This window comes from Oncorhynchus nerka, linkage group LG27 (assembly GCF_034236695.1).
Source record: "Oncorhynchus nerka isolate Pitt River linkage group LG27, Oner_Uvic_2.0, whole genome shotgun sequence".
NCBI lineage: Eukaryota > Metazoa > Chordata > Actinopteri > Salmoniformes > Salmonidae > Oncorhynchus > Oncorhynchus nerka.
Genome location: NC_088422.1, coordinates 28,078,908 through 28,103,191, shown reverse-complemented (window position 1 = coordinate 28,103,191; position 24,284 = coordinate 28,078,908). Strand labels below are relative to the sequence as shown.

Sequence of the window (24,284 nt, the reverse complement as noted above, 5' to 3'; positions counted from 1 at the left end):
TAGACTACATTTTCTTCATATCATGCCTCTTTAGACCTGTCTAAAATAAATTGATATATTGTGATGGTGTAGGCTATATTACATGGATTTATTAGACTTATTTAAATGTAGATGTTCCATAGGTCTGCATCAGTGGTTTGTAGGCTATGTGTGGAAGCCAGGAAAAGCTATATGTGTTTGTTCATTAACGGTCAATTACCGTTAGACCGACAGTTATATGCTTGACAGTCACCAGCTGCCAAAATTTCCTGACCGCCACACCCCTAACCACTCCACACTTGAGAAGGCATTAGGTGAAGGACGTTTGTCAGTAGAACCTACATGGAGAGGTAACATACCCATGGGACTCTGTCTGAGCAGTGGGATCACTAGAGGATAGGTCATCATGCAAGCAGCACACCGATTATGTGACACGTGCCATTGTGTGCTCCCCCTTCATGTCAGCACTAATGTGTCCGTATTGACAAGATTTTTTTTAAACAGGTGGTTTCCCATTGCTAATTCGCTCCCAGTTATTACTTAGGCCCAGATCGGGTGTTAGGCATTTAATCCAACGGCGGTGTGGTGGGTGCTAATGAAATGGTGCATTAATTAGCCAGCGACCTTTCTGTGGTCGTGGCTGGGTGTCTCCTCATTTCTCCCAGAGACACCTCATCTCATTACCTAGCTAGTGAACGTTTAGCTCAGCACACAAACACTACGGGTTCGTTAACAGAGCTGCTTGAGCACTGGTGCTAATGCTAATAACACAGGGAGAAGAACATAGGGAGGGAATCGAGGGAGTCGGCGAGTGAGAGATTTGTAGGAAAAGAGAGAGGGAAATGGGAGAGTAGAGGAAAAGGCTCAACAGGACCACAACAGCTAACGTTAATGACACCTAGAGAGAGAACAAGAGGCGGGTGAGTACGTAGTAATAACAACAAAAAAGCTCATCAGCGCCCAGCCTTGATTAATATATTTTTTGTTTTTTTTGTTTTGTAAAGCAGAGTAGCAGAGCAGAGATACAGTAGCAGGCTTTTAGATATCACCTGCCTGGGCCTGACTCATTTAAGACACCTGTGAATGGCCGTGAGTTTGCTGTTCGGTCTGTTTAGGTGCATGACTCCATAGAGATAATGGCAGTCTATTGAGATGATTGGGCTGCTGTTTGTTGTCTCCAGGTTCCCAGTGGGAGGGAGGAAAGGAGGGAAAGGAGGGAGAGAGGGAGGGGGAGAGAGAGGGAGACCATGTTTATCCACTGGAGAATCAATCAGTGTTATGGCTTTTATTTGTGTTGGGTTGAGTTCATCTTTGAGAGAGGTGGGACATCAACTCTAGTGACATGGTTCAAACGGTTTGATTTGTCTAATCTTAGCAATTTCTTCTTAGCTAGCTACATAGCCGTCTTTGTATCAAAGATAATTGCGTAATTATCGTATTTCGTCGTCCTAACGTAGTCTACACTGCTATCTGCCCAGCAGCTAGCCAGCTAGCCAGCTAGCAAACGTCCACCGTCTTCCGAATACCAGCACTGTAAAAAACTATTACACTCAACTGAACGACTTGATTAGTGTAGTGTTAGCTAGCTACATAGTTGTCTTTGCTGTCTTCGTATCCAAGATAATTGTGTAGTTTAGAGTGTGTAGTCTTAGAGTGATTATCTTAATTTACCGAGGTTAGCTAGCCAGCTATTTGTCGTCCTTAACGTAGGAGACACTGCTAGCTAGCCAACAGCTAGCCAACGTCTACCGAATAGAACTTCCTCACTCAACAGTCAAAACTGTTCGCTGCTCTGGCCCCCCAATGGTGGAACAAACTCCCTCACGACGCCAGGACAGCGGAGTCAATCACCACCTTCCGGAGACACCTGAAACCCCACCTCTTTCAGGAATACCTAGGATAGGATAAAGTAATCCTTCTCACCCCCCTTAAAAGATTTAGATGCACTATTGTAAAGTGGCTGTTCCACTGGATGTCTTAAGGTGAACGCACCAATTTGTAAGTCGCTCTGGATAAGAGCGTCTGCTAAATGACTTAAATGTAAATGTAAATGTAACAACCCGGTCGCATTCGCTCCACAGGTAGTATCACATTTTCATTTAATTTCATTACAGTACAACGGTTTGATTTGTTTGATCGTAGCTAGCTACATAGCTAGCTACATAGCCGTCTTTGTATCAAAGATAATTGTGTAGTCTAGAGCGATTTTCTAGGTTAGCTAGCCAGCTATTGTCGTTCTTTTAACGCAACGTAACGTAATCAACACTGCTAGCTAGCCAGCTAGCCCCCGAATAGCAGCACTGTTGAAACTATCACACTCAACGGAACGACTTGATTAGTGTAGTGCCAACAACGCAGCCACTGCCAGCTAGCCTACAAAGTCAACAACGCAGCCACTGCCAGCTAGCCTACTTCAGCAGTACTGTATCATTTTAATCATTTTAGTCAATAAGATTCTTGCTACGTAAGCTTAACTTTCTGAACATTCGAGACGTGTAGTCCACTTGTCATTCCAATCTCCTTTGCATTAGCGTAGCCTCTTCTGTAGCCTGTCAACTATGTGTCTGTCTATCCCTGTTCTCTCCTCTCTGCACAGACCATACAAACGCTCCACACCGCGTGGCCGCGGCCACCCTAATCTGGTGGTCCCAGCGCGCACGACCCACGTGGAGTTCCAGGTCTCCGGTAGCCTCTGGAACTGCCGATCTGCGGCCAACAAGGCAGAGTTCATCTCAGCCTATGCCTCCCTCCAGTCCCTCGACTTCTTGGCACTGACGGAAACATGGATCACCACAGATAACACTGCTACTCCTACTGCTCTCTCTTCGTCCGCCCACGTGTTCTCGCACACCCCGAGAGCTTCTGGTCAGCGGGGTGGTGGCACCGGGATCCTCATCTCTCCCAAGTGGTCATTCTCTCTTTCTCCCCTTACCCATCTGTCTATCGCCTCCTTTGAATTCCATGCTGTCACAGTTACCAGCCCTTTCAAGCTTAACATCCTTATCATTTATCGCCCTCCAGGTTCCCTCGGAGAGTTCATCAATGAGCTTGATGCCTTGATAAGCTCCTTTCCTGAGGACGGCTCACCTCTCACAGTTCTGGGCGACTTTAACCTCCCCACGTCTACCTTTGACTCATTCCTCTCTGCCTCCTTCTTTCCACTCCTCTCCTCTTTTGACCTCACCCTCTCATCTTTACTAGATGCTGTTCTTCCACTAAACCTCACTGCAACTCCCCTCCAAGTCTCCGACCACTACCTTGTATCCTTTTCCCTCTCGCTCTCATCCAACACTTCCCACACTGCCCCTACTCGGATGGTATCGCGCCGTCCCAACCTTCGCTCTCTCTCCCCCGCTACTCTCTCCTCTTCCATCCTATCATCTCTTCCCTCTGCTCAAACCTTCTCCAACCTATCTCCTGATTCTGCCTCCTCAACCCTCCTCTCCTCCCTTTCTGCATCCTTTGACTCTCTATGTCCCCTATCCTCCAGGCCGGCTCGGTCCTCCCCTCCCGCCTCCGTGGCTCGACGACTCATTGCGAGCTCACAGAACAGGGCTCCGGGCAGCCGAGCGGAAATGGAGGAAAACTCGCCTCCCTGCGGACCTGGCATCCTTTCACTCCCTCCTCTCTACATTTTCCTCTTCTGTCTCTGCTGCTAAAGCCACTTTCTACCACTCTAAATTTCAAGCATCTGCCTCTAACCCTAGGAAGCTCTTTGCCACCTTCTCCTCCCTCCTGAATCCTCCCCCCTCCTCCTCCCTCTCTGCAGATGACTTCGTCAACCATTTTGAAAAGAAGGTCGACGACATCCGATCCTCGTTTGCTAAGTCAAACGACACCGCTGGTTCTGCTCACACTGCCCTACCCTGTGCTCTGACCTCTTTCTCCCTCTCTCTCCAGATGAAATCTCGCGTCTTGTGACGGCCGGCCGCCCAACAACCTGCCCGCTTGACCCTATCCCCTCCTCTCTTCTCCAGACCATTTCCGGAGACCTTCTCCCTTACCTCACCTCGCTCATCAACTCATCCCTGACCGCTGGCTACGTCCCTTCCGTCTTCAAGAGAGCGAGAGTTGCACCCCCTTCTGAAAAAACCTACACTCGATCCCTCCGATGTCAACAACTACAGACCAGTATCCCTTCTTTCTTTTCTCTCCAAAACTCTTGAACGTGCCGTCCTTGGCCAGCTCTCCCGCTATCTCTCTCAGAATGACCTTCTTGATCCAAATCAGTCAGGTTTCAAGACTAGTCATTCAACTGAGACTGCTCTTCTCTGTATCACGGAGGCGCTCCGCACTGCTAAAGCTAACTCTCTCTCCTCTGCTCTCATCCTTCTAGACCTATCGGCTGCCTTCGATACTGTGAACCATCAGATCCTCCTCTCCACCCTCTCCGAGTTGGGCATCTCCGGCGCGGCCCACGCTTGGATTGCGTCCTACCTGACAGGTCGCTCCTACCAGGTGGCGTGGCGAGAATCTGTCTCCTCACCACGCGCTCTCACCACTGGCGTCCCCAGGGCTCTGTTCTAGGCCCTCTCCTATTCTCGCTATACACCAAGTCACTTGGCTCTGTCATAACCTCACATGGTCTCTCCTATCATTGCTATGCAGACGACACACAATTAATCTTCTCCTTTCCCCCTTCTGATGACCAGGTGGCGAATCGCATCTCTGCATGTCTGGCAGACATATCAGTGTGGATGACGGATCACCACCTCAAGCTGAACCTCGGCAAGACGGAGCTGCTCTTCCTCCCGGGAAGGACTGCCCGTTCCATGATCTCGCCATCACGGTTGACAACTCCATTGTGTCCTCCTCCCAGAGCACTAAGAACCTTGGCGTGATCCTGGACAACACCCTGTCGTTCTCAACTAACATCAAGGCGGTGGCCCGTTCCTGTAGGTTCATGCTCTACAACATCCGCAGAGTACGACCCTGCCTCACACAGGAAGCGGCGCAGGTCCTAATCCAGGCACTTGTCATCTCCCGTCTGGATTACTGCAACTCGCTGTTGGCTGGGCTCCCTGCCTGTGCCATTAAACCCCTACAACTCATCCAGAACGCCGCAGCCCGTCTGGTGTTCAACCTTCCCAAGTTCTCTCACGTCACCCCGCTCCTCCGCTCTCTCCACTGGCTTCCAGTTGAAGCTCGCATCCGCTACAAGACCATGGTGCTTGCCTACGGAGCTGTGAGGGGAACTGCACCTCAGTACCTCCAGGCTCTGATCAGGCCCTACACCCAAACAAGGGCACTGCGTTCATCCACCTCTGGCCTGCTCGCCTCCCTACCACTGAGGAAGTACAGTTCCCGCGCAGCCCAGTCAAAACTGTTCGCTGCTCTGGCCCCCCAATGGTGGAACAAACTCCCTCACGACGCCAGGACAGCGGAGTCAATCACCACCTTCCGGAGACACCTGAAACCCCACCTCTTTAAGGAATACCTAGGATAGGATAAAGTAATCCTTCTCACCCCCCCTTAAAAGATTTAGATGCACTATTGTAAAGTGGCTGTTCCACTGGATGTCTTAAGGTGAACGCACCAATTTGTAAGTCGCTCTGGATAAGAGCGTCTGCTAAATTACTTAAATGTAAATGTAAATGGTATCCCTGTGAGAGAGGTCCATTTTGATTTAGCCTCCCCCTCTCTTACTCTCTTTCTCTGCCTGTTTTGCGTTTCCATGCCCAGAGCTAGATGTAATGACTCTGTTATTAAAGTAGACATGGGATTGGATTGGCTTCACCTCTAGCTATAAAACCATTTACAGAGCTGTAAGAAAAATACCTTAGCACATAGCACAACTCTCATATACTGAGGCAACTGTCCTTTACAATGCTCAAAGAAGTGTAGTTTCCACCAGTTATAACAGTGTTAGTGGCAGGTCTTTGGCAGTCTGCAGTATTTCTTTCATGATATGAACCTGAGACCAGACAGACAGGAAGTGGAAGAGGAAGTGGTTATGGGTGCCAGATGAAGGAAGACATGGGCTGTCCTTGTGGTGTACCTACTGGTATTGATGGCAGAATGACCTCAACACTACTACACAGCTCATGTTTTTGTGTGTGTATATAGGTTCTTATGTGCGTCTGTGTGCGCGTGTTCATACCATGTTTCCTGTTACCAGGGATCATGTTTGTAACTAACTAAATGTTGTCGTCTTTTCTTCCACCCCAACAGCATGGCCAACAGCAGCAGCAGCAACAGCAACAACAACAACAACAACAGCAGCAGCAACAACTGCAGCAGCAACAACAGCAACAACAACAACAAGTGAACCGCAGCAGCCAGGAGGACAAGGAGGAGAAGGAGAAAGAGAAGGAGGGAGAGAGGGAGGAGGAGAAGACTGAGGGGGAAGAAAAGGAGGATGTAATGAAGTGAGTTTGCTTGCCTTCCTCTCTCTAAATTAAGTTAGATTTGTTTGCCCTGACTAGATCAGGAAAGGTCATCATCATAACCCTGACTAGATCAGGAAAGGTCATCATCATAACCCTGATTAGATCAGGAAAGGTCATCATCATAACCCTGACTAGATCAGGAAAGGTCATCATCATAACCCTGACTAGATCAGGAAAGGTCATCATCATAACCCTGATTAGATCAGGAAAGGTCATCATCATAACCCTGACTAGGTCAGGAAAGGTCATCATCATAACCCTGACTAGGTCAGGAAAGGTCATCATCATAACCCTGACTAGGTCAGGAAAGGTCTTCATCATAACCCTGACTAGATCAGGAAAGGTCTTCATCATAACCCTGACTAGATCAGGAAAGGTCATCATCATAACCCTGACTAGATCAGGAAAGGTCATCATCATAACCCTGACTAGATCAGGAAAGGTCATCATCTCTTACTTTTAAAAACATCTGTTTTTCTTTTTCTCACTCCCAGTAGGCCACATTTTTAAGATTCCTTATTACATTTTTTCAGAGTATTAAACCTGCAGTGCCTTCAAAGTATTCACACACATACCCTTGACTTTTTCCACATTTTGTTGGGATTAAAATGTTTTTAATTTGTAATTTTTTGTCAATGATCTACACAAAATACTCTGTCAAATTGTAAGGCCTTTTTTGTTGAAGCTCCTTTGGCAGTGATTACAGCCTCTAATCTTCTTGGGTATGACACTACAAGCTTGTATTTGTGGAGTTTCTCCCATTCTTCTCTGCAGATCCTCTCAAGCTCTGTCAGATTGGATAGGGAGCGTCACTGCACAGCTATTTTCAGGTCTCTCCAGAGATGTTAGATTGGGTTCAAGTCCAGGCTCTAGCTGGGCCACTCAAGGACTTTCAGAGACTTGTCCCAAAGCCACTCCTGCGTTATCTTGGCTGTGTGCTTAGGGTCGTTGTCCTGTTGGAAGGTGAACCTTCGCCCCAGTCTGAGGTCCTGAGCGCTGCGGAGCAGGTTTTCATCAAGGATCTCTCTGTACTTTGCTCTGTTCATCTTTCCCTCAATCCTGACTAGTCTCCCAGTCTCTGCTGCTGAAAAACATCCCCACAGCATGGTGCTGCTACCACCGTGCTTCACCGTAGGGATGGTGCCAGGTTTCTTTCAGATGTGATGCTTGGCATTCAGGCCAAAGAGTTCAATCTTGGTTTCATGAGACCAGAGAATCTTGTTTCTCATGGTCTGAGAGTGCTTTAGGTGCCTTTTGGAAATCTCCAAGCAGGCTGTCATGTGCCTTCTACTGAGGAGTGGCTTCCGTCTGGTCAATCTACCATAAAGCCTGATTGGTGGAGTACTGCAGAGATGGTTGTCCTTCTGGAAGGTTCTCCCAACTCCACAGAGGAATTCTAGAGCTCTGTCAGACTGACCATCGGGTTCTTGGTCACCTCCCTGACCAAGGCCCTTCTCCTCAGATTGCTCAGTTTGGCCGGGGGAACAGCTCTAGGAAGAGTCTTGGTTGCTCAAAACTTATTCTGTTTAAGAATGATGGAGGCCACTGTGTTCTTTGGGACCTTCAATGCTGCAGAAATGTTTTGGTACCCTTCCCCAGATCTATGCCTGTTTGGGTGTGAAAATGATCGTTTGTAACCTCAGATGCTCTTTGCATATCTGACGAAATGCGGTTTCACTGTGAGCCCTAGTTCTTGTGTTGTGGCCATGTTTAGATAACGTGTCATAGATTCTCTGTATGATTTTCAGTTCTTGCTGTGACTAATATGTTTCTTGTAATTCAGCAGAACTCTAGCCGATCTGTTGCGTAATCCTTCTCCTCCTACTTTTATAAACAGCTGTTTTCCTGTTTTTCTTCTCTCACTCCCAATAGGCTACCAAAAGTCACATTTTTAAGATTCCATACTTATTTTCTTTTTCGATGGGAGGAAAAGTGATATGATTGACAGCCTAGCAACACCGTTACTGTACTGTCGGTTGCTACAATAATCCAGCACGTCTCCAGAGCTTGGAGCTCCAGAGTGTGTGATCTGCTGTGTGATGCTGCCTTGCCCTGGCATCTCTGTAGGCACAGTTCCAGCGTGATGGACAGGAGGATGGTGAAATATGTCAGTGCTGCTGAGCACTGCAATCTATGTGAGCAATGGAACAGCACTCACTCAATGCAGTGTTGTTGTCCTCACTCACGCCGCCAAACTTACCCTAGTAAAACTGACTATCCTACCGATCCTCGAATTTGGTGATGTCATCTACAAAATTGCTTCCAACACTCTACTCAGCAAACTGGATGCAGTTTATCACAGTGGCATCCGTTTTGTCACTAAAGCACCTTATACCACCCACCACTGCGACCTGTATGCTCTAGTCGGCTGGCCCTCGCTACATATTCGTCGCCAGACCCACTGGCTCCAGGTCATCTACAAGTTCATGCTAGGTAAAGCTCCGCCTTGTCTCAGTTCACTGGTCACGATGGCAACACCCATCCGTAGCACGCGCTCCAGCAGGTGTATCTCACTGATCATCCCTACAGCCAACACCTCATTTGGCCGCCTTTCGTTCCAGTTCTCTGCTGCCTGTGACTGGAACGAATTGCAAAAATCGCTGAAGTTGGAGACTTTTATCTCCCTCACCAACTTCAAACATCAGCTATCCGAGCAGCTAACCGATCGCTGCAGTTGTACATAGTCTATCGGTAAATAGCCCACCCATTTTTACCTACCTCATCCCCATACTGTTTTTATTTATTTACTTTTCTGCTCTTTTGCACACCAATATCTCTACCTGTACATGACCATCTGATCATTTATCACTCCAGTGTTAATCTTTAATTGTAATTATTCGCCTACCTCATGCCATTTGCACACAATGTATATAGACTCCCCTTTTTTTCTACTGTGTTATTGACTTGTTAATTTGTTTACTCCATGTGTAACTCTGTTTTGTCTGTTCACACTGCTATGCTTTATCTTGGCCAGGTCGCAGTTGCAAATGAGAACTTGTTCTCAACTAGCCTACCTGGTTAAATAAAGGTGAAAAAAAAAAATGAGTCACATGTTTCACAGGGAAGAGCAGTGAAGGATGGAAGTCAATCCTCATCATGTCCAATCTTCTAGTGACGCTCCCAGCTCTCTGAATAGAGGTTGGACAAGTTGGAGTTGTTTGGTGCTGCTGACAAACAGAACAGTGAACAGGAGATGTCCTGCCTGTCTGAATGAGTGGTGTTGATCATGATGAAGCATCTTCAGTGCTTCCAGTACTTGGGCTGAGGAGAGCAGGCAGAGGAGTCCCTGACTCCCACTGCCCCTGTGGTGGCTGCCTGTAACCCCTGGCACAACTGGCACTGCTATATCTGGTGTGCAAGGTAGCAGGACAGGGCCGCCTTAGAATAATGGACCAGGTGAAAATGAATGGAAGAACACCTGCTACAAAATCACTGTTTATCTGTTAGCCTGCCATGACACTGACGGGATATATCGCCTTGCTTGCAAAACTCCAAACTACTCTCTCCTGAGCCTTGAGGCCTGTGTGTGCGTGTGCCTGTGCACGTCTGTGTGTGCTTTGGCACATACTGTAGTTATTTTCAGTTTTTGAACCCAGACAGACCTCTGCACTTTGTCAGGATTTAAGTTAACAAACTAAACGGTACACGTGCAGGCAGTGAGGAAGAGGGTAATGATGTGACTGACACTCTCCCTGCAGGGACGATACCTCTGGTGAGGACGGGGAAGACAAAGAGCCCACGGTGGCCTTAAAGGGGCGCCGCACGGCTAACAGCCAGGGCCGGCGCAAGGGCCGCATCACCCGCTCCATGACCAGCGAGGTGGAGGAGACCGCCACGCCGCCGCTCAGCGGTGAACTCGGTACGTCTCACACTACTGCTATAGTCTACAATGCCACATGTCTTTCACTGCATCTTCACCCACTGCTCTTTTCACCTGACTACATTTACATCACACAACTCATAAACCGAAAGAGCCAGGGTCTCTTTGAGCAGAAATATTTAACGTCTATATTTTGGTCTGAAATGTCGCTGATTGGCGGTATGTTTGAAGGAAAAATATGGCCATGATATTGCTGAAGCATGTCTGTTTAGTAGGTCCACCTGATTTAATGTGAACTGAGCACATGAACACTCCTGTCATTGCTGTGTTTATTTCCCTTCTGATATCCCACACCACAAGGGTGCACTGTAGATCTGTCTCAAAACCATTTGACACACGTGCACCGAATACACACACACCTTGGCCTGGAAGGTGCCTTTAAGATAATTTTTGCCTAAACAAGAGAGAGCCAATAAATTGATACTTAATGAGAAAATACCAGGGATGCTTTAAGAAATGAGGAGATGGGAATCTCAATGGCCAGTGAATGGAGGAACGTACAATGAACCTACATAAATGTATGTAGTTCAGTCTTGAGCTGTTCTTGTCTATTGATGTTCTGTATTATGTCATGTTTTGTGTGGACCGCAGGAAGAGTAGCTGCTACTTCTGGTAATGAGGATCGTAATAAAATACCAGCAGACTGTCGATCAATCGCGTTCACATTGTTATGCTGCGTCCCTCGGTTGCTAAGATAATCATCACGCAATCCCTTCTAAAAGTCAGATTATGAGTCAGTGTGCTTATTTTCCTCAACTATGTAATGTCACGATTTCAAAGCTATATACGATATTACAGAGAACAAGTTAATTATCTCACATCTCGGAAAAGATTTGTAATGTTGTGCTTTTTGTTTACGTAATTCATGCTAATGTTGGGTTTTTGAGCGATTTTTGTTTTATTTTTATTTCACCTTTATTTAACCAGGTAGGCCAGTTGAGAACAAGTTCTCATTTGCAACTGCGACCTGTCCAAGATAAAGCAAAGTAGTGTGACACAGACAACAACACAGTTACACATGGAATAATCAATAAACAAGCCAATTACACAATAAATAAGTCAATGACACAGTAGAGAAAAAACAAAGTCTACAGTGGGGAGAACAAGTATTTGATACACTGCCGATTTTGCAGGTTTTCCTACTTACAAAGCATGTAGAGGTCTGTAATTTTTATCATAGATACACTTCAACTGTGAGAGACGGAATCTAAAACAAACATCCAGAAAATCACATTGTATGAATTTTTAAGTAATTAATTTGCATTTTATTTGCATGACATAAGTATTTGATCACCTACCAACCAGTAAGAATTCCAGCTCTCACAGACCTGTTAGTTTTTCTTTAAGAAGTCCTCCTGTTCTCCACTCATTACCTGTATTAACTGCACCTGTTTGAACTCGTTACCTGTATAAAAGACACCTGTCCACACACTCAATCAAACAGACTCCAAGCTCTCCACAATGGCCAAGAACAGAGAGCTGTGTAAGACATCAAAGATAAAATTGTAGACCTGCACAAGGCTGGGATGGGCTACAGGACAATAGGCAAGCAGCTTGGTGAGAAGGCAACAACTGTTGGCGCAATTATTAGAAAATGGAAGAAGTTCAAGATGACGGTCAATCACCCTCAGTCTGGGGCTCCATGCAAGATCTCACCTCGTGGGGCATCAATGATCATGAGGAAGGTGAGGGATCAGCCCTGAACTACCCGGCAGGACCTGGTCAATGACCTGAAGAGAGCTGGGACCACAGTCTCAAAGAAGACCATTAGTAACACACTACGCCGTCATGGTTTAAAATCGTGCAGTGCACGCAAGGTCCCCCTGCTCAAGCCAGTGCATGTCCAGGCCCTTCTGAAGTTTGCCAATGACCATCTGGATGATCCAGAGGAGGAATGGGAGAAGGTCATGTGGTCTGATGAGACAAAAATATAGCTTTTTGGTCTAAACTCCACTCGCCGTGATTGGAGGAAGAAGAAGGATGAGTACATCCCCAAGAACACCATCCCAACCGTGAAGCATGGAGGTGGAAACATCATTCTTTGGGGATGTTTTTCTGCAAAGGGGACAGGACGACTGCACCGTATTGAGGGGAGGATGGATGGGGCCATGTATCGTGAGATCTTGGCCAACAACCTCCTTCCCTGAGTAAGAGCATTGAAGATGGGTCGTGGCTGGGTCTTCCAGCATGACAACGACCCGAAACACACAGCCAGGGCAACTAAGGAGTGGCTCCGTAAGAAGCATCTCAAAGACCTGGAGTGGCCTAGCCAGTCTCCAGACCTGAACCCAATAGAAATCTTTGGAGGGAGCTGAAAGTCCGTATTTCCCAGCGACAGCCCCGAAACCTGAAGGATCTGGAGAAGGTCTGTATGGAGGAGTGGGCCAAAATCCCTGTTGCAGTGTGTGCAAACCTGGTTAAGAACTACAGGAAATGTATGATCTCTGTAATTGCAAACAAAGGTTTCTGTACCAAATATTAAGTTCTGCTTTTCTGATGTATCAAATACTAAGGTCATGCAATAAAATGCTAATTAATTACTTAAAAATCATACAATGTGTTTTTCTGGATTTTTGTTTTAGATTCCGTCTCTCACAGTTGAAGTGTACCTATGATAAAAATTACAGACCTCTACATGCTCTGTAAGTAGGAAAACCTGCAAAATCTGCAGTGTATCAAATACTTGTTCTCCCCACTATATATACAGTGTGTGCAAAAGGCATGAGGAGGTAGGCAATAAACAGGCCATAGTAGTGAAGAATTACAATTTAGAAGATTAACACTGGAGTGATAAATGAGCAGATGCTTATGTACAAGTATAGATACTAGTGCGCAAAATAGCAGAAAAGTCAATAAAAACAGTATGGGGATGAGGTAGATAGATTGGGTGGGCTATTTACAGATGGACTATGTACAGCTAGCACCCAATTGACTCCTATTCACTCCTTGGAGTGCACTCCCCTTCCCAGAATTGCCCAGAATGCACCACATGGCTCATTGACAATGTAGGGCAACGTACACAATGGGCGTTAATGCGAGTTTCCCCTTCTAATTTCTTTAAAGTATCCCGAACGTACTCATTAAGGCAGCAATACTCATCTGTCTCAGCTTTTTATTCTCTCTGCAGTTTGCAAGGCTGCCTTTATATGCATGCACACACACACGCTGTAGCTGTAGGCGATTAGGGTTTTGATGTTTCAACACTTCAGTGAGTGGTTGGTTGCTCCTGCTGCTGTGGGTTTGTCCCTGGGAATCCCCAGGTGGCCTGATCCAGCCAGAGGGGCTCTGTTCTGATCAGTATCTCTAGTGTCTCCTCTCACTGTTACTGGGCTTGTTTCTCCGTCCTCGCCTGCTGTTACTGTGCCCGTCACAGCCCTACAGAGAGGACACAACAGCACTGAAACCACAGCTCCTCTCCTCTTCTCCTTTTCTTTCCTGTCTTCTCTTCTGCCAGGGTCAGGCTGGTCCCTACTGTAGACAGTTGGAACAACCACTTATTATGTCTCTAATCATTAACTGACTTTCTCCTCTTAAACTAACAGCCCCTGTCGACCGGCTCTACTGTGCTGCACCAGCAAGCAGCAAAGACAACCCTGCCCCCTAGCTTTTCTCTTTTCTCTCTCTCTGTCTCTCCCTCTCTCTCTCGGTCAGTCGCTCGCTCGCTCTCTCTGTCTACTTGAGACTCCCCTCCCCCTCCCTCCTGCCCGCTTTCTAACGTGGTGGTTCTGCTTTTATCCTTTCAGCCAATCTGGAGATGAATGAGAGCTCTCGCTGGACTGAGGAGGAGATGGAAACCGCCAAAAAAGGTAAAGAAAAATCGAACAAAAAACAAGTTACCTCTGTGTTTGAAATACGACCCAGCAGCGCCATTGTCATTCAAAAGAAAACTTTCCTTGTCAAAGAGAAAACCACCCATAGAATTAGCTTGGCAAGGTTTTCTCGAAAGTGGTGACAAGTGCATGTGCCTGTGACTTCCTGTCAGACGGGCTAGGCTGCAGCCACGTGCTGTCTGTCTGCCTGTCTGTCTGCCTGTCTCTGTCTGTCTGTCTCTGTCTGTCTGTCTGTCTCTGTCTGTCTGTCTGTCTCTGTCTGTCTGTCTCTGTCTGTCTGTGTCTGTCTGTCTGTCTGTGTCTGTCTGTCTGTCTCTGTCTGTCTCTCTGTCTCTGTCTGTCTCTCTGTCTCTGTCTGTCTCTCTGTCTCTGTCTGTCTCTCTCTGTCGAGCTCCACTCTGCTGCTCCGCTGCCTGACCCAGGGCTGTGTCCTACACGCCTGCCATGGCTGTTTCTGAAGCCACTGTAAAAGTCCCACCCTCTTATCTTTGGCTAGAACAGCTCCAACTGCAGAAGTCTGTTTACTCTTTACATGGCCTGTTTATTGTCTTTGACTGAAGATTACCCTGGCCCCGCCTGGCCTGTGGGTCCTGCAGAGAGAAGGTGGCTGTGATTTTGCCTGTCTTTTTGCTGTGGTGTAGTTGTGTTGCGTGTGCTGCACACAGTTCAGTCTACAGCAGTGGTAGGTAACTAGATTCACCTGCAGAGTGTATGGTCGATGGGCCACAACGTAATTATAATAACTCTGCAAATTGACCACAACTAAGCCCAATAAAAGATTGTATTTGACAATAACAATCATTCCTTAACTTGATTACTTTGAGACAAGATCACATACGTCTCTTTTTTTATGGGAATACTTGGGAACAGATTTCCTCAAAAACTTTACCGAAAAACTCTGGGGGGCCCCCCCAAAAAATACCTTGCGGGACGGTTTTGGCCTGTTTTGATGACGTGTCATGGATTCTCTGTATGATTTTCAGTTCTGGGTATGACTACTACCTGTCTTGTGATTCAGCAGAGCACTTGCCGATCTGTTGTGTAATACAATTTTTTCTAAAGAAGGTCCTTTATCACCATGAATGTGCTAGTGAAGGGAGAAATCCTATGCAGCAGACACCCAGTCATTCTGTCTCGTGGTGTGGTGTTTCTCCTGCTGCTGGCAGTCTGCAGACTCTGTCTCGGGGGTTGTTGTAATGACTGGCGCTGGCCCTTGAACATGGCCCTGAGTAGTAATCCTGCTTAATGTCTTCAACTCCATTCTCCCGCACTGGGATTAGTGGGCCGCTGCATCCCAGGGGATTAGTCCTGCAGCCCAGTGGGAGCTGGGCTTCTATGAAGGGCTTATTTAACCACAACCACAGGGCCCCTGTCTGGGGGATCTTTAACCCCCCACCCCCACCCCACTCCACCATTGCTCATCAGCCAGTAACCATGCCTGCCAAAAGGGCTTCCCCCTCCACGGCTCCTCATATGTAGAGTAGCCCACCAGTCCCAGCCCAGCCCCGCTCCCCTAACACTGGCCTGAATGTAATGCCAGCCCGACAGTCAAGGTGCACACTACACTTCCAGGCGCTTGACCTGTATATGTTTTAAGAGGCTTGCATCTCCTGATGCTAATGTGTTTGTCCCCTTGTGCTAAAAAGATCTCAATAATGACATTCATAGCATGGCAGCATTTCAGCGTGGCAGTGCCAGGAATCCCCCATGGGATGGCAAGGCCACAAACTTCAACAGATTGCCCTTGTCTTTCCTGGACAAAAAGCTTGGCATCTTTAACAAGGGATTGTAGAAAGTCTCCCTCCCTTGTCCTTGTATATCCCTTTTAGTGTGTGTGTGGTGTGTGTAATTAAGGTAGGGCTCTATGCGCGCCTTACTTGAACAATTTAGGAGCACCCAAATATATTTAGGAGCACAATTAATGTATTTGAGGGAGAGTTTTTATTATAAGAAATTATTAAAAGTGCATGAATAAAAGTTTTTTGGAGTGTGCCATGCTCAATCAAGTACAATGTACCCTTAAATATTTGAGTCACTTAGATGAAAGAAAAATGTTCAGCTGCCCCTTTAAGGGGCGGGCCAGTTATGTGGTGGGACCAATCATTTATATATACACTAGAGGACTGACAAGGGCAATGTTTTGAAGCCACCACACCTCCGTCTTGACACTCATCCTCCATTGTAAAAATATATATATTTTGGAAGCAATAGAAATGCATTTATTAATGTCTAGATTCATTTTTGACACATTTATTATATTACAGACACCTAAAAGCATACTTTTCAATTATGCTATTTGAGTTAAACATAAAACATAAAATAATATATAACATACTAATGTTACTGTCCCCACTACAACTAAATACTTAAATACATGTAATTTTGTCCCTGAAACATTGAATGTAAATACTGTAGAATTCCATTCATTACTATGGAGGACTGCTCCTACTGGGGAGTGCCAATATGGCCGACTGGTGGCTTCAAAGGTTCTCATCGGCCAATAAGTTACATCACAAATACAGGGTATATATACATCACTGGGTGGGACGCCCAGGTCTGTCTGTGAGAGAATATTCTCTGACGTGTCATCCCTAGCAGTTGAGCAAGCTCAAACTAACATTGAAAAACAACTTTTTTATTTATTTTACCTTTATTTATACATTTTTTGTCTCATTGAGATAATATCTCTTTTCCAAGAGAGACCTGTAAACAAAACGATGTAAATAACCAAGAAACAGGAGTCAGTCACGTTTAGTAGACTTTCGGGTAAATTCAACCAACTTCTATGCCTGTGCACTTTTTAAAATGAATCTTTCAGCACTTCACTCACAGTGCGCAGAGCGCCCAAGGCACTGTTGCTGCTCGAGGTGAGATATATGGGACTCTAGTTCTTTGTGTGATTAGCTACCAGCAATGAAACAAAACGGCAGAAATACCTTTTTGCTGTATATCACAACTCGCACATATGCTCATACGTTAATTTTTCAGTTCACACACATCTATTTTTAATGCGGAAATGCGATTAAAATGGTCGCACTGTAGAGCCAGGTAAGGTTGTGTGTGTGTGTGTGTGTACTCGCTCCTTGGCTAGTGTTTATTATGTAAGTTCTCTAATCTGGCAGGCTTACTTGGGCAGCCAGGCAGCTGGATAATCAGGTCGCTCCCTCCATGCCTGCGGTAGTACTGTACAGGTCCTTTTAAAGGAGTAGTAGGTAGAGCTCTCTCTGTTGTGTTCTGCTGTGCTCTGGACTGTTGGAGTGGATCAGGCCAGAGCATTCTCCCCCCTTTCCTCTCGTGCTCCAAACTCTCTCCTCTGGCCTCCCAGTCAGTGTGTCCTGAGATGGCACAGGCCCAGATTGGCAGGAGCTGTGGAAGATTTTTTATTTATTTTTTCATTTTCGCTCTCTCCCTTTCTCGGTGTTGTTGTAGACTGGAGAGGGGTCACATTCAGGATGAAAAGCAGGTCAGTCAGGAAAAATGTGAAACCCTTTATGCTTTCTCATGGTATCAACATCATCTCCCCCTTTCTCTTCCTTTCCTCCATTGTCCCTCTAGCTCAACTCCCCTGCTCTCCTCTGTTTACCCTCAGACTAGCTGTGTATGTGTTAGAGAGAGAGTAAGCAAGTGAAAAAGAGAGACTGAGAGAGGGAGGGTGTGTGTGTAGGTGTTTATGTAGGTGTTTGTGTGTTTATGTAGGTGTTTGTGTGTGTGTGTGCGCGTGTGCAGCTCTGCCTGCTGGCAGTGAGAGTGAAAGAGGGAGGGAGGGGGAGTGAGAGAGGGGAGAAAAAAGGGAAAGATAGAGGAGAGATCAGATGAGGGGAGAGAGAGGCTGAGCACATAGCACCGCCCCACAGTCCCACTTTCCTGTGAAAGTCCTCCCAGACAGCAGCCATTGGGGAAAGACCCGGCGGAGAACAACGGACTAGCCCTGACGGAGAGCGAGCCAGAGTGTGGGGGAAGTGAAAGGGCGAGGAAAAAGCAAGGGAGAGGCAAGACTCAGAGCATGTGCTGTTTTGAGCATGTCAACCTGACACTGGCTCTAGTATCAGGCCAGCAGGAGGGGTGTGGAGGCTGAGCTGGAGCCTAGCTGTTTTCTTTCTCTGCCCCTCTGGAGTGGAATCACTACCTGCCTTCTCCACAGAGATCAGACTGCCGATAGCGTGATATAGACCAGGGGCACGAGGGACAGCTGGAGTGACAAGCACATGAGAAGGAGGACACTCACCCCCCGGCCCTGACTAGGTGTTGATTGTGCCGTCGATGGGAGGAGCTTTTATGGAAATGGAGGATCGTAATTGGTTGATTGAGTTTGCCACCTGCTCTAGCTGAGCAGCAGCTGATTGGATGCCTGCTTCCTCTTGTGTGTTGCTCCACTGGCCAGGACCTGAGGCCAATGGAACTGGAGCTGCTTGGGATGGTTTCTGTGCTCTGGTTAAACTGAATGGACTGGATCTGTGAAAGTGAGTCGAAACAAAGTGACCCTTGACTTCCAGTGAATGAATTGCAGTGTTATTGCTTCAGGTTCACTGGGTAGAGCAAAGTGTGCGTGTGTGTATATGCGTTCTTATGTGTGTGTGTGTGTGTGTGTGTGTTCTTGGTGTGGCACGTAGCAGGGTGTCTGGCTGGACTTGTGTGCTCTGGGCTCAGTGGGCCCCGGGACAAGGCTGTAAAAGGTTCATAGGTGTTGATCACGTGTTCTTCTCTCTTTCTGTCTCTCACATCTCTCCTGCTTTGCCTTCCACACCTGTAATTAATATTTCAAATGAAATACCCAGTCTAGTTTTAACACTTGATGGGTTGTACATTCACACAGGCCCTGAGAGGGAATATGACAGTCAAGCCTTGGACTGAGGTCGTGTTTGTGTGTATACAGTCATGTGAAAACTTAAGTACACCCTTTGGAAAGTGGTCTTTTTGAAATATATTTATTATATTTGGACACATGGATATTTGAGCTAAATTTATGCAATTAAAATAAACAAAAATGTAATTTCCTCAGGCAGGAAAAATTAGGATCAGGTGCACCAAAACAGGTGCAAATGATTAGGAAATCATTAGAGAGTACCTTGGGAGGGTCCAGCCTTCCATAAAGATTAGAAACGTGGTCTGGTTTTAACCATAAGAGGATGTGGTAAAACACCATGCAAATATCAGAAGACCTATCCGAGGCCCTCAAAAGACACATAATTGATGACCATGAGTCTGGGAGTGGGTTACAAATCCATTTCCAAGCCATTCGAAGTACATTATTCCACTGTCCAACAGATCATCTACAAACAGGGAAAATTCCAGACCACTGGCAGTCTAGCTAGGACAGGTCGTCCCACCAAATTCAGCCCAAGAGATGACCGAAAGGTGCTCATAGAAGTCTGTAAGAACCCCAGGGTAACATTAAGGTTTCTACAGGCCTCTCTTGCCACAATCAATATCGAAGTGCATGAGTCAACTGTCAGAAAGAGACTACACAAACATGGCCTACATTCACCTGCTGTTGAGGTGGTACTTTTAACCTGTAGTAAACTTTTGTTGGGTAAATAAATAAAAGATGGATAGGAGATGGTGCAGGCCTGGTGCTTTGTAAGGTGTTGTCTTATCGTGTGGCTGTTAGATTGTTGTTCTACTGCCTCCGTTTGGAGATATTATCTTGGGAACACATGTCTAAAGTTTTTTGTCCTAGGGAGTTGTTCAGTGGGTCCATGCCCACTGATAACGGAGCGTGGCCTGGCCCACGAGAGTCTTTCCTCATGCCAGAAGCTGTCAGGCTGGCACAGGAAACAATTGGGCGTTGTAAGCTCCTTACAGTGGCTACTGTTAATGAGCTGCCCTTAGCTGACTGGACACTCTGGGCTTGTTCCACATTGCAACCACCATTGCAGGCGACTGACTACTCTACAAATCACCTTGTATCATAAGTAGCTACTCATTATTATTTGTAGATCAATCAGTCACAATTTACCCACAATGCATCACGGATGCAGTCAACTCGAACGTGCTCACTCACTCACACAGTAGCAGTGTGGTCCCAAGACAGGTTGATCTGTCTCAACTTTGGGCACAGCAGGGCTTCTAGCCTTTTGTGTAAGGCACTGTCATGTGGTTGACCGGGAAAAGCACCAGTCTTTATCAGAATGACCCCAGCCCAGCGATGAGAATTAGGGATGTCATTAGTTAGATTGATATGACAGGTTCAGCTGAGAACAACACATGGTGCGATTATGCAATTTGACAAAACTGTTGAGCTGGAGGGGAGGGAGGAAAATATCTTGGACTCAACTGACAGATGTTTATTGACAGACCGTCATTCTTCATGTAGTAAATTAGATTTAAATGATTATTCTATGTAATAAAGTCCTGGCCTGTCTGCATGTGCTGTAGTCTAATCCTTGTCCATGTTTCTTCCAGGTCTTCTCCAGTATGGTAGGAATTGGTCAGCCATCGCCAAGATGGTGGGCTCCAAAACTGTGTCCCAGTGCAAGAATTTCTATTTCAACTATAAGAAGAGGCAGAAACTCGACGAGATTCTGCAGCAGCATAAAATGAAATCGGTAATGTCTCATCTTCCTTTCTAGAACAGTTAAATGATCAACTCTTTCAAAGGAAACCTATAGTCTGACCTAGTAATGCACCTATCTTAGTGCAAGCCATTCCTCCTAGTTACAGACAGCAGTAGGCACATTTACCTTGTGGTTCTCATAGCGTGTTGTTCCCAAGCTGCGGTATTTAGTGTGTGTTGGGTTTCACCCAGGAGAGAGAGCGTAAGGCGCGGCGTAAAGGCAAAGCTCTACAAAGTGAAGAGGCCAGTGCCCCGTCTGCTGCCGAGGAGGAGGAGATGGAGGGCTCCGGGGCCAGCGGCAACGAGGAGGAGGCCCCCGAGGATGGAGAAGGTAGAAACAACACACACACTTACAATAATCAACGTCATAGAGGACAGGGAGCCATTGTCAGTATATCGTCCATAAGCACTTTCAGAATACTTCCATTAACCTGTTGCTTCTACTCGGGACGCTTGCGTCCCAACTAGAGCTCTGGAAATGCAAATGCGCTACGCTAAATGCTAATAGTATTAGTTAAAACTCAAAAGTTCATTAAAATACACATGCAGGGTATCGAATTAAAGCTACACTCGTTGTGAATCCAGGCAACAAGTCAGATTTTTAAAATGCTTTTCGGCGAAAGCATGAGAAGCTATTATCTGATAGCATGCAACACCCCAAAAGACCCACAGGGGACGTAAACAAAATAATTAGCATTTCGGCGTTACACAAACCGCACAATAAAATAGAAAACATTCATTACCTTTCACCATCTTCTTTGTTGGCACTCCTAGATGTCCCATAAACACTATTTGGGTCTTTATTTCGATTAAATCGGTCCATATAAAGCCTAGATATCGTTATATGTAGACTGTGTGATAAACGAAAAAAACATTGTTTCAAAACGTAACGTAATTTTTTAAAATTCAAAAAGTCGACGATAAACTTTCACAAAACACTTCGAAATACGTTTGTAATGCAACTTTAGGTATTAGTAAACGTTAATAAGCGATAAAATTCATCAGGAGGCGATCATTAGCTGTCCGTCTGGAAAAATGTCCGGCTAGAAACTCAACGAAAATATCCGGTCCTAGACCGGAGGAGATACGGTGTCCTGCATGTGTTTGACCAAGAAAAAACTCGAAGGGAAATGACAAGACTCTAGACACCGTGTGGAAGCTGTAGGTACTGCAACCTCAGTCAATTAATTGTGGTTCACCTTTATCAATGGGTTCAAGTAGCGCATGGATATATTTTCCCATTTTCAGTGATCAGTTTTTCCTGTGCTTTTCGATGTAAATGCCGTTCTGGTAAAGCCACAGCAGTGATTTAACCAGTTTTTTAAACGTCTGAGTGTTTTCTATCCACACAGACTAAGCAAATGCATATACTATATTCCTGGCATGAGTAGCAGGGCGCTGAAATGTTGCGCGATTTTTAACAGAATGTTCAAAAAAGTAGAGGGTCGACTTAAGAGGTTAACTTGCAATCACTCATTCACATGGACTGATTAGAAACCAGCCATGTACACTTTATGTTGAAACTAGTTTATGAAACCGTTTTCAATCAATTTGAAGGTTATGTTTTTATGATTACGTTATGTGATGACAGTATTTCTTGATTATAAATATCTGGAGTGCCTTGAGTGCTGAAGGAAGAATTAAGTGCAATATGGACTTTTAACAGCATCACAATAATGTCTGTGTAGAACATGGAGTTGAATGCGATTCTGAGAATACAAAGACTGCAATCATCAAAATGAGATTCTGACCATGGGTGCATGGGAATTCAAAGCACTTGGCTAAGACATTCATTATTTAGAAAAATAATTTTTTGCTCTGTATCAAATATTTCCACACATGTGGTCTACATACCAACATCTGCGTTTTTAATTCTAGAATCTTCTTTTGGATCCTGGCTGATTGCTCATATTACTGGTAGACTCATTTAAATACCCTGGGTTGATAACGGCCCCTCAACTCACTTTAGGCCAAATTCGCAATACTGTTAACTGTTATTGCTCGTCGTTTCTAGTATATTAGTAACCTTGGCATCTCAATAGCTCAGTCTTTGCATCTAGAATCAATATTTGTGGGAATACTTCAACAGATTTAGGCTAAATTCCTGGTGATTTGAGTATTTTTTACCCAAAATTAAAATGACATAAAGTGCATTTGGAAAGTAATTCAGACCCATTTACTTTTTCAACATTTTGTTATGTTGAACATTTATTAAATAGTTTTTTCCCCTGAATAAATCTACACACAATACCCCATAATGACAAAGCAAAAACATTATTTTTCCCCCCAGTCCCTGCCACTGAAAAACTCCCACAGAATGATGCTGCTACCACCATGCTTCACTGTAAGGAAGGTGATGAGCAGTGCCAGGTTTCCTCCAGAAGTGACGGTTGGCATTCAGGCCAAACAGTTCAATCTTAATTTAATCAGAACAGAGAATCTTGTTTCTCATGGTCTGAGTGTCCTTTTAGGTGCCTTTTGGCAAACTCTAAGTAGGCTGTCATGTACCTTGTACTGAGGAGTGGCTTCCGTCTGGCCACTCTACCATAAAGGCCTAATTGGTGAAGTGCTGCAGAGATGGTTGTCCTTCTGGAAGGTTCTCCCACCTCTACAGAAGAGCTCTGTCAGAGTGACCACCGGGTTCTTGGTCACCTCCCTGACCAAAGCCCTTCTCCCCCTATTGCTCAGTTTGGCCGGGCAGCCAGCTCTAGGAAGAGTCTTACTGGTTCCAAATTTCTTCCACTTATGAATGATGGAGGCCACTGTATTCTTGGGGACCTTCAATTCTGCAGAAATGTGCCTCGACACAATCCTGTCTTTGAGCTTTACAGACAATTCCTTCAACCTCATGGCTTAGTTTTTGCGCTGACATGCACTGTCAACTGTGGGACCTTATATAGACAGGTGTGTGCCTTTCCAAATCATGTCCGATCAGTTTAATTTACCACAGGTGCTCCAATCAAGTTGTAGAAACATTTCAAGGATGGTGAATGGAAACAAGATGCACCAGAGCTCAATTTGGCGTCTCATAGCAAAGGGTCGGAATACTTATGTAAATAACATATTTCTGTTTTTTATTTTCAAAAGGCCTGTTTTCGGGCCTCCTTGGTGGCGCAGTGGTCTAGGGCACTGCATCGCAGCGCTAGCTATGCCACCAGAGACTCTGGGTTCGCGCCCAGGCTCTGTCGCAGCCGGCCTTGACCGGGAGGTCCGTGGGGCGACACACAATTGGCCTAGCGTCGTCCGGGTTAGGGAGGGTTTGGCCGGTAGGGATATCCTTGTATCATCGCGCACCAGCGACTCCTGTGGCGGGCCGGGCGCAGTGCACGGTGTGCACTGCGTCCTCCGACACATTGGTGCGGTTGGATGCGCTCTGTGTTAAGAAGCAGTGTGGCTTGGTTGGGTTGTGTTTCGAAGGACGCATGGCTTTCGACCTTCGTCTCTCCCGAGCCGGTACGGGAGTTGTAGCGATGAGACAAGATAGTAATTACTAACAATTGGATACCATGAAATTGGGGAGAAAAGGGGGGTAAATGTTTTATTTTTTATTTTTGTGTAAAAGCCTGTTTTCACTTTGTCATTATGGGGTATTGTGTGTAGATTGATGAGGGGAAAAAACTATTTTATTTTAGAATCAGGCTGTAACCTAACAA

The 24,284-nt window shown here is 45.9% G+C and overlaps 1 protein-coding gene across 1 annotated transcript in view; it reads left to right on the top strand.

Annotated features, from left to right (window-relative positions):
* LOC115111193 (nuclear receptor corepressor 2-like) overlaps positions 1-24,284 on the top strand; it is a 178,232-nt gene that overhangs the window by 110,244 nt on the left and 43,704 nt on the right. Inside the window, 5 exon segments of the mRNA XM_065011528.1 lie at positions 6,151-6,347; positions 10,067-10,227; positions 13,992-14,054; positions 20,481-20,623; positions 20,824-20,962. Of these exon segments, the coding sequence (XP_064867600.1) occupies positions 6,151-6,347; positions 10,067-10,227; positions 13,992-14,054; positions 20,481-20,623; positions 20,824-20,962 (703 nt within the window).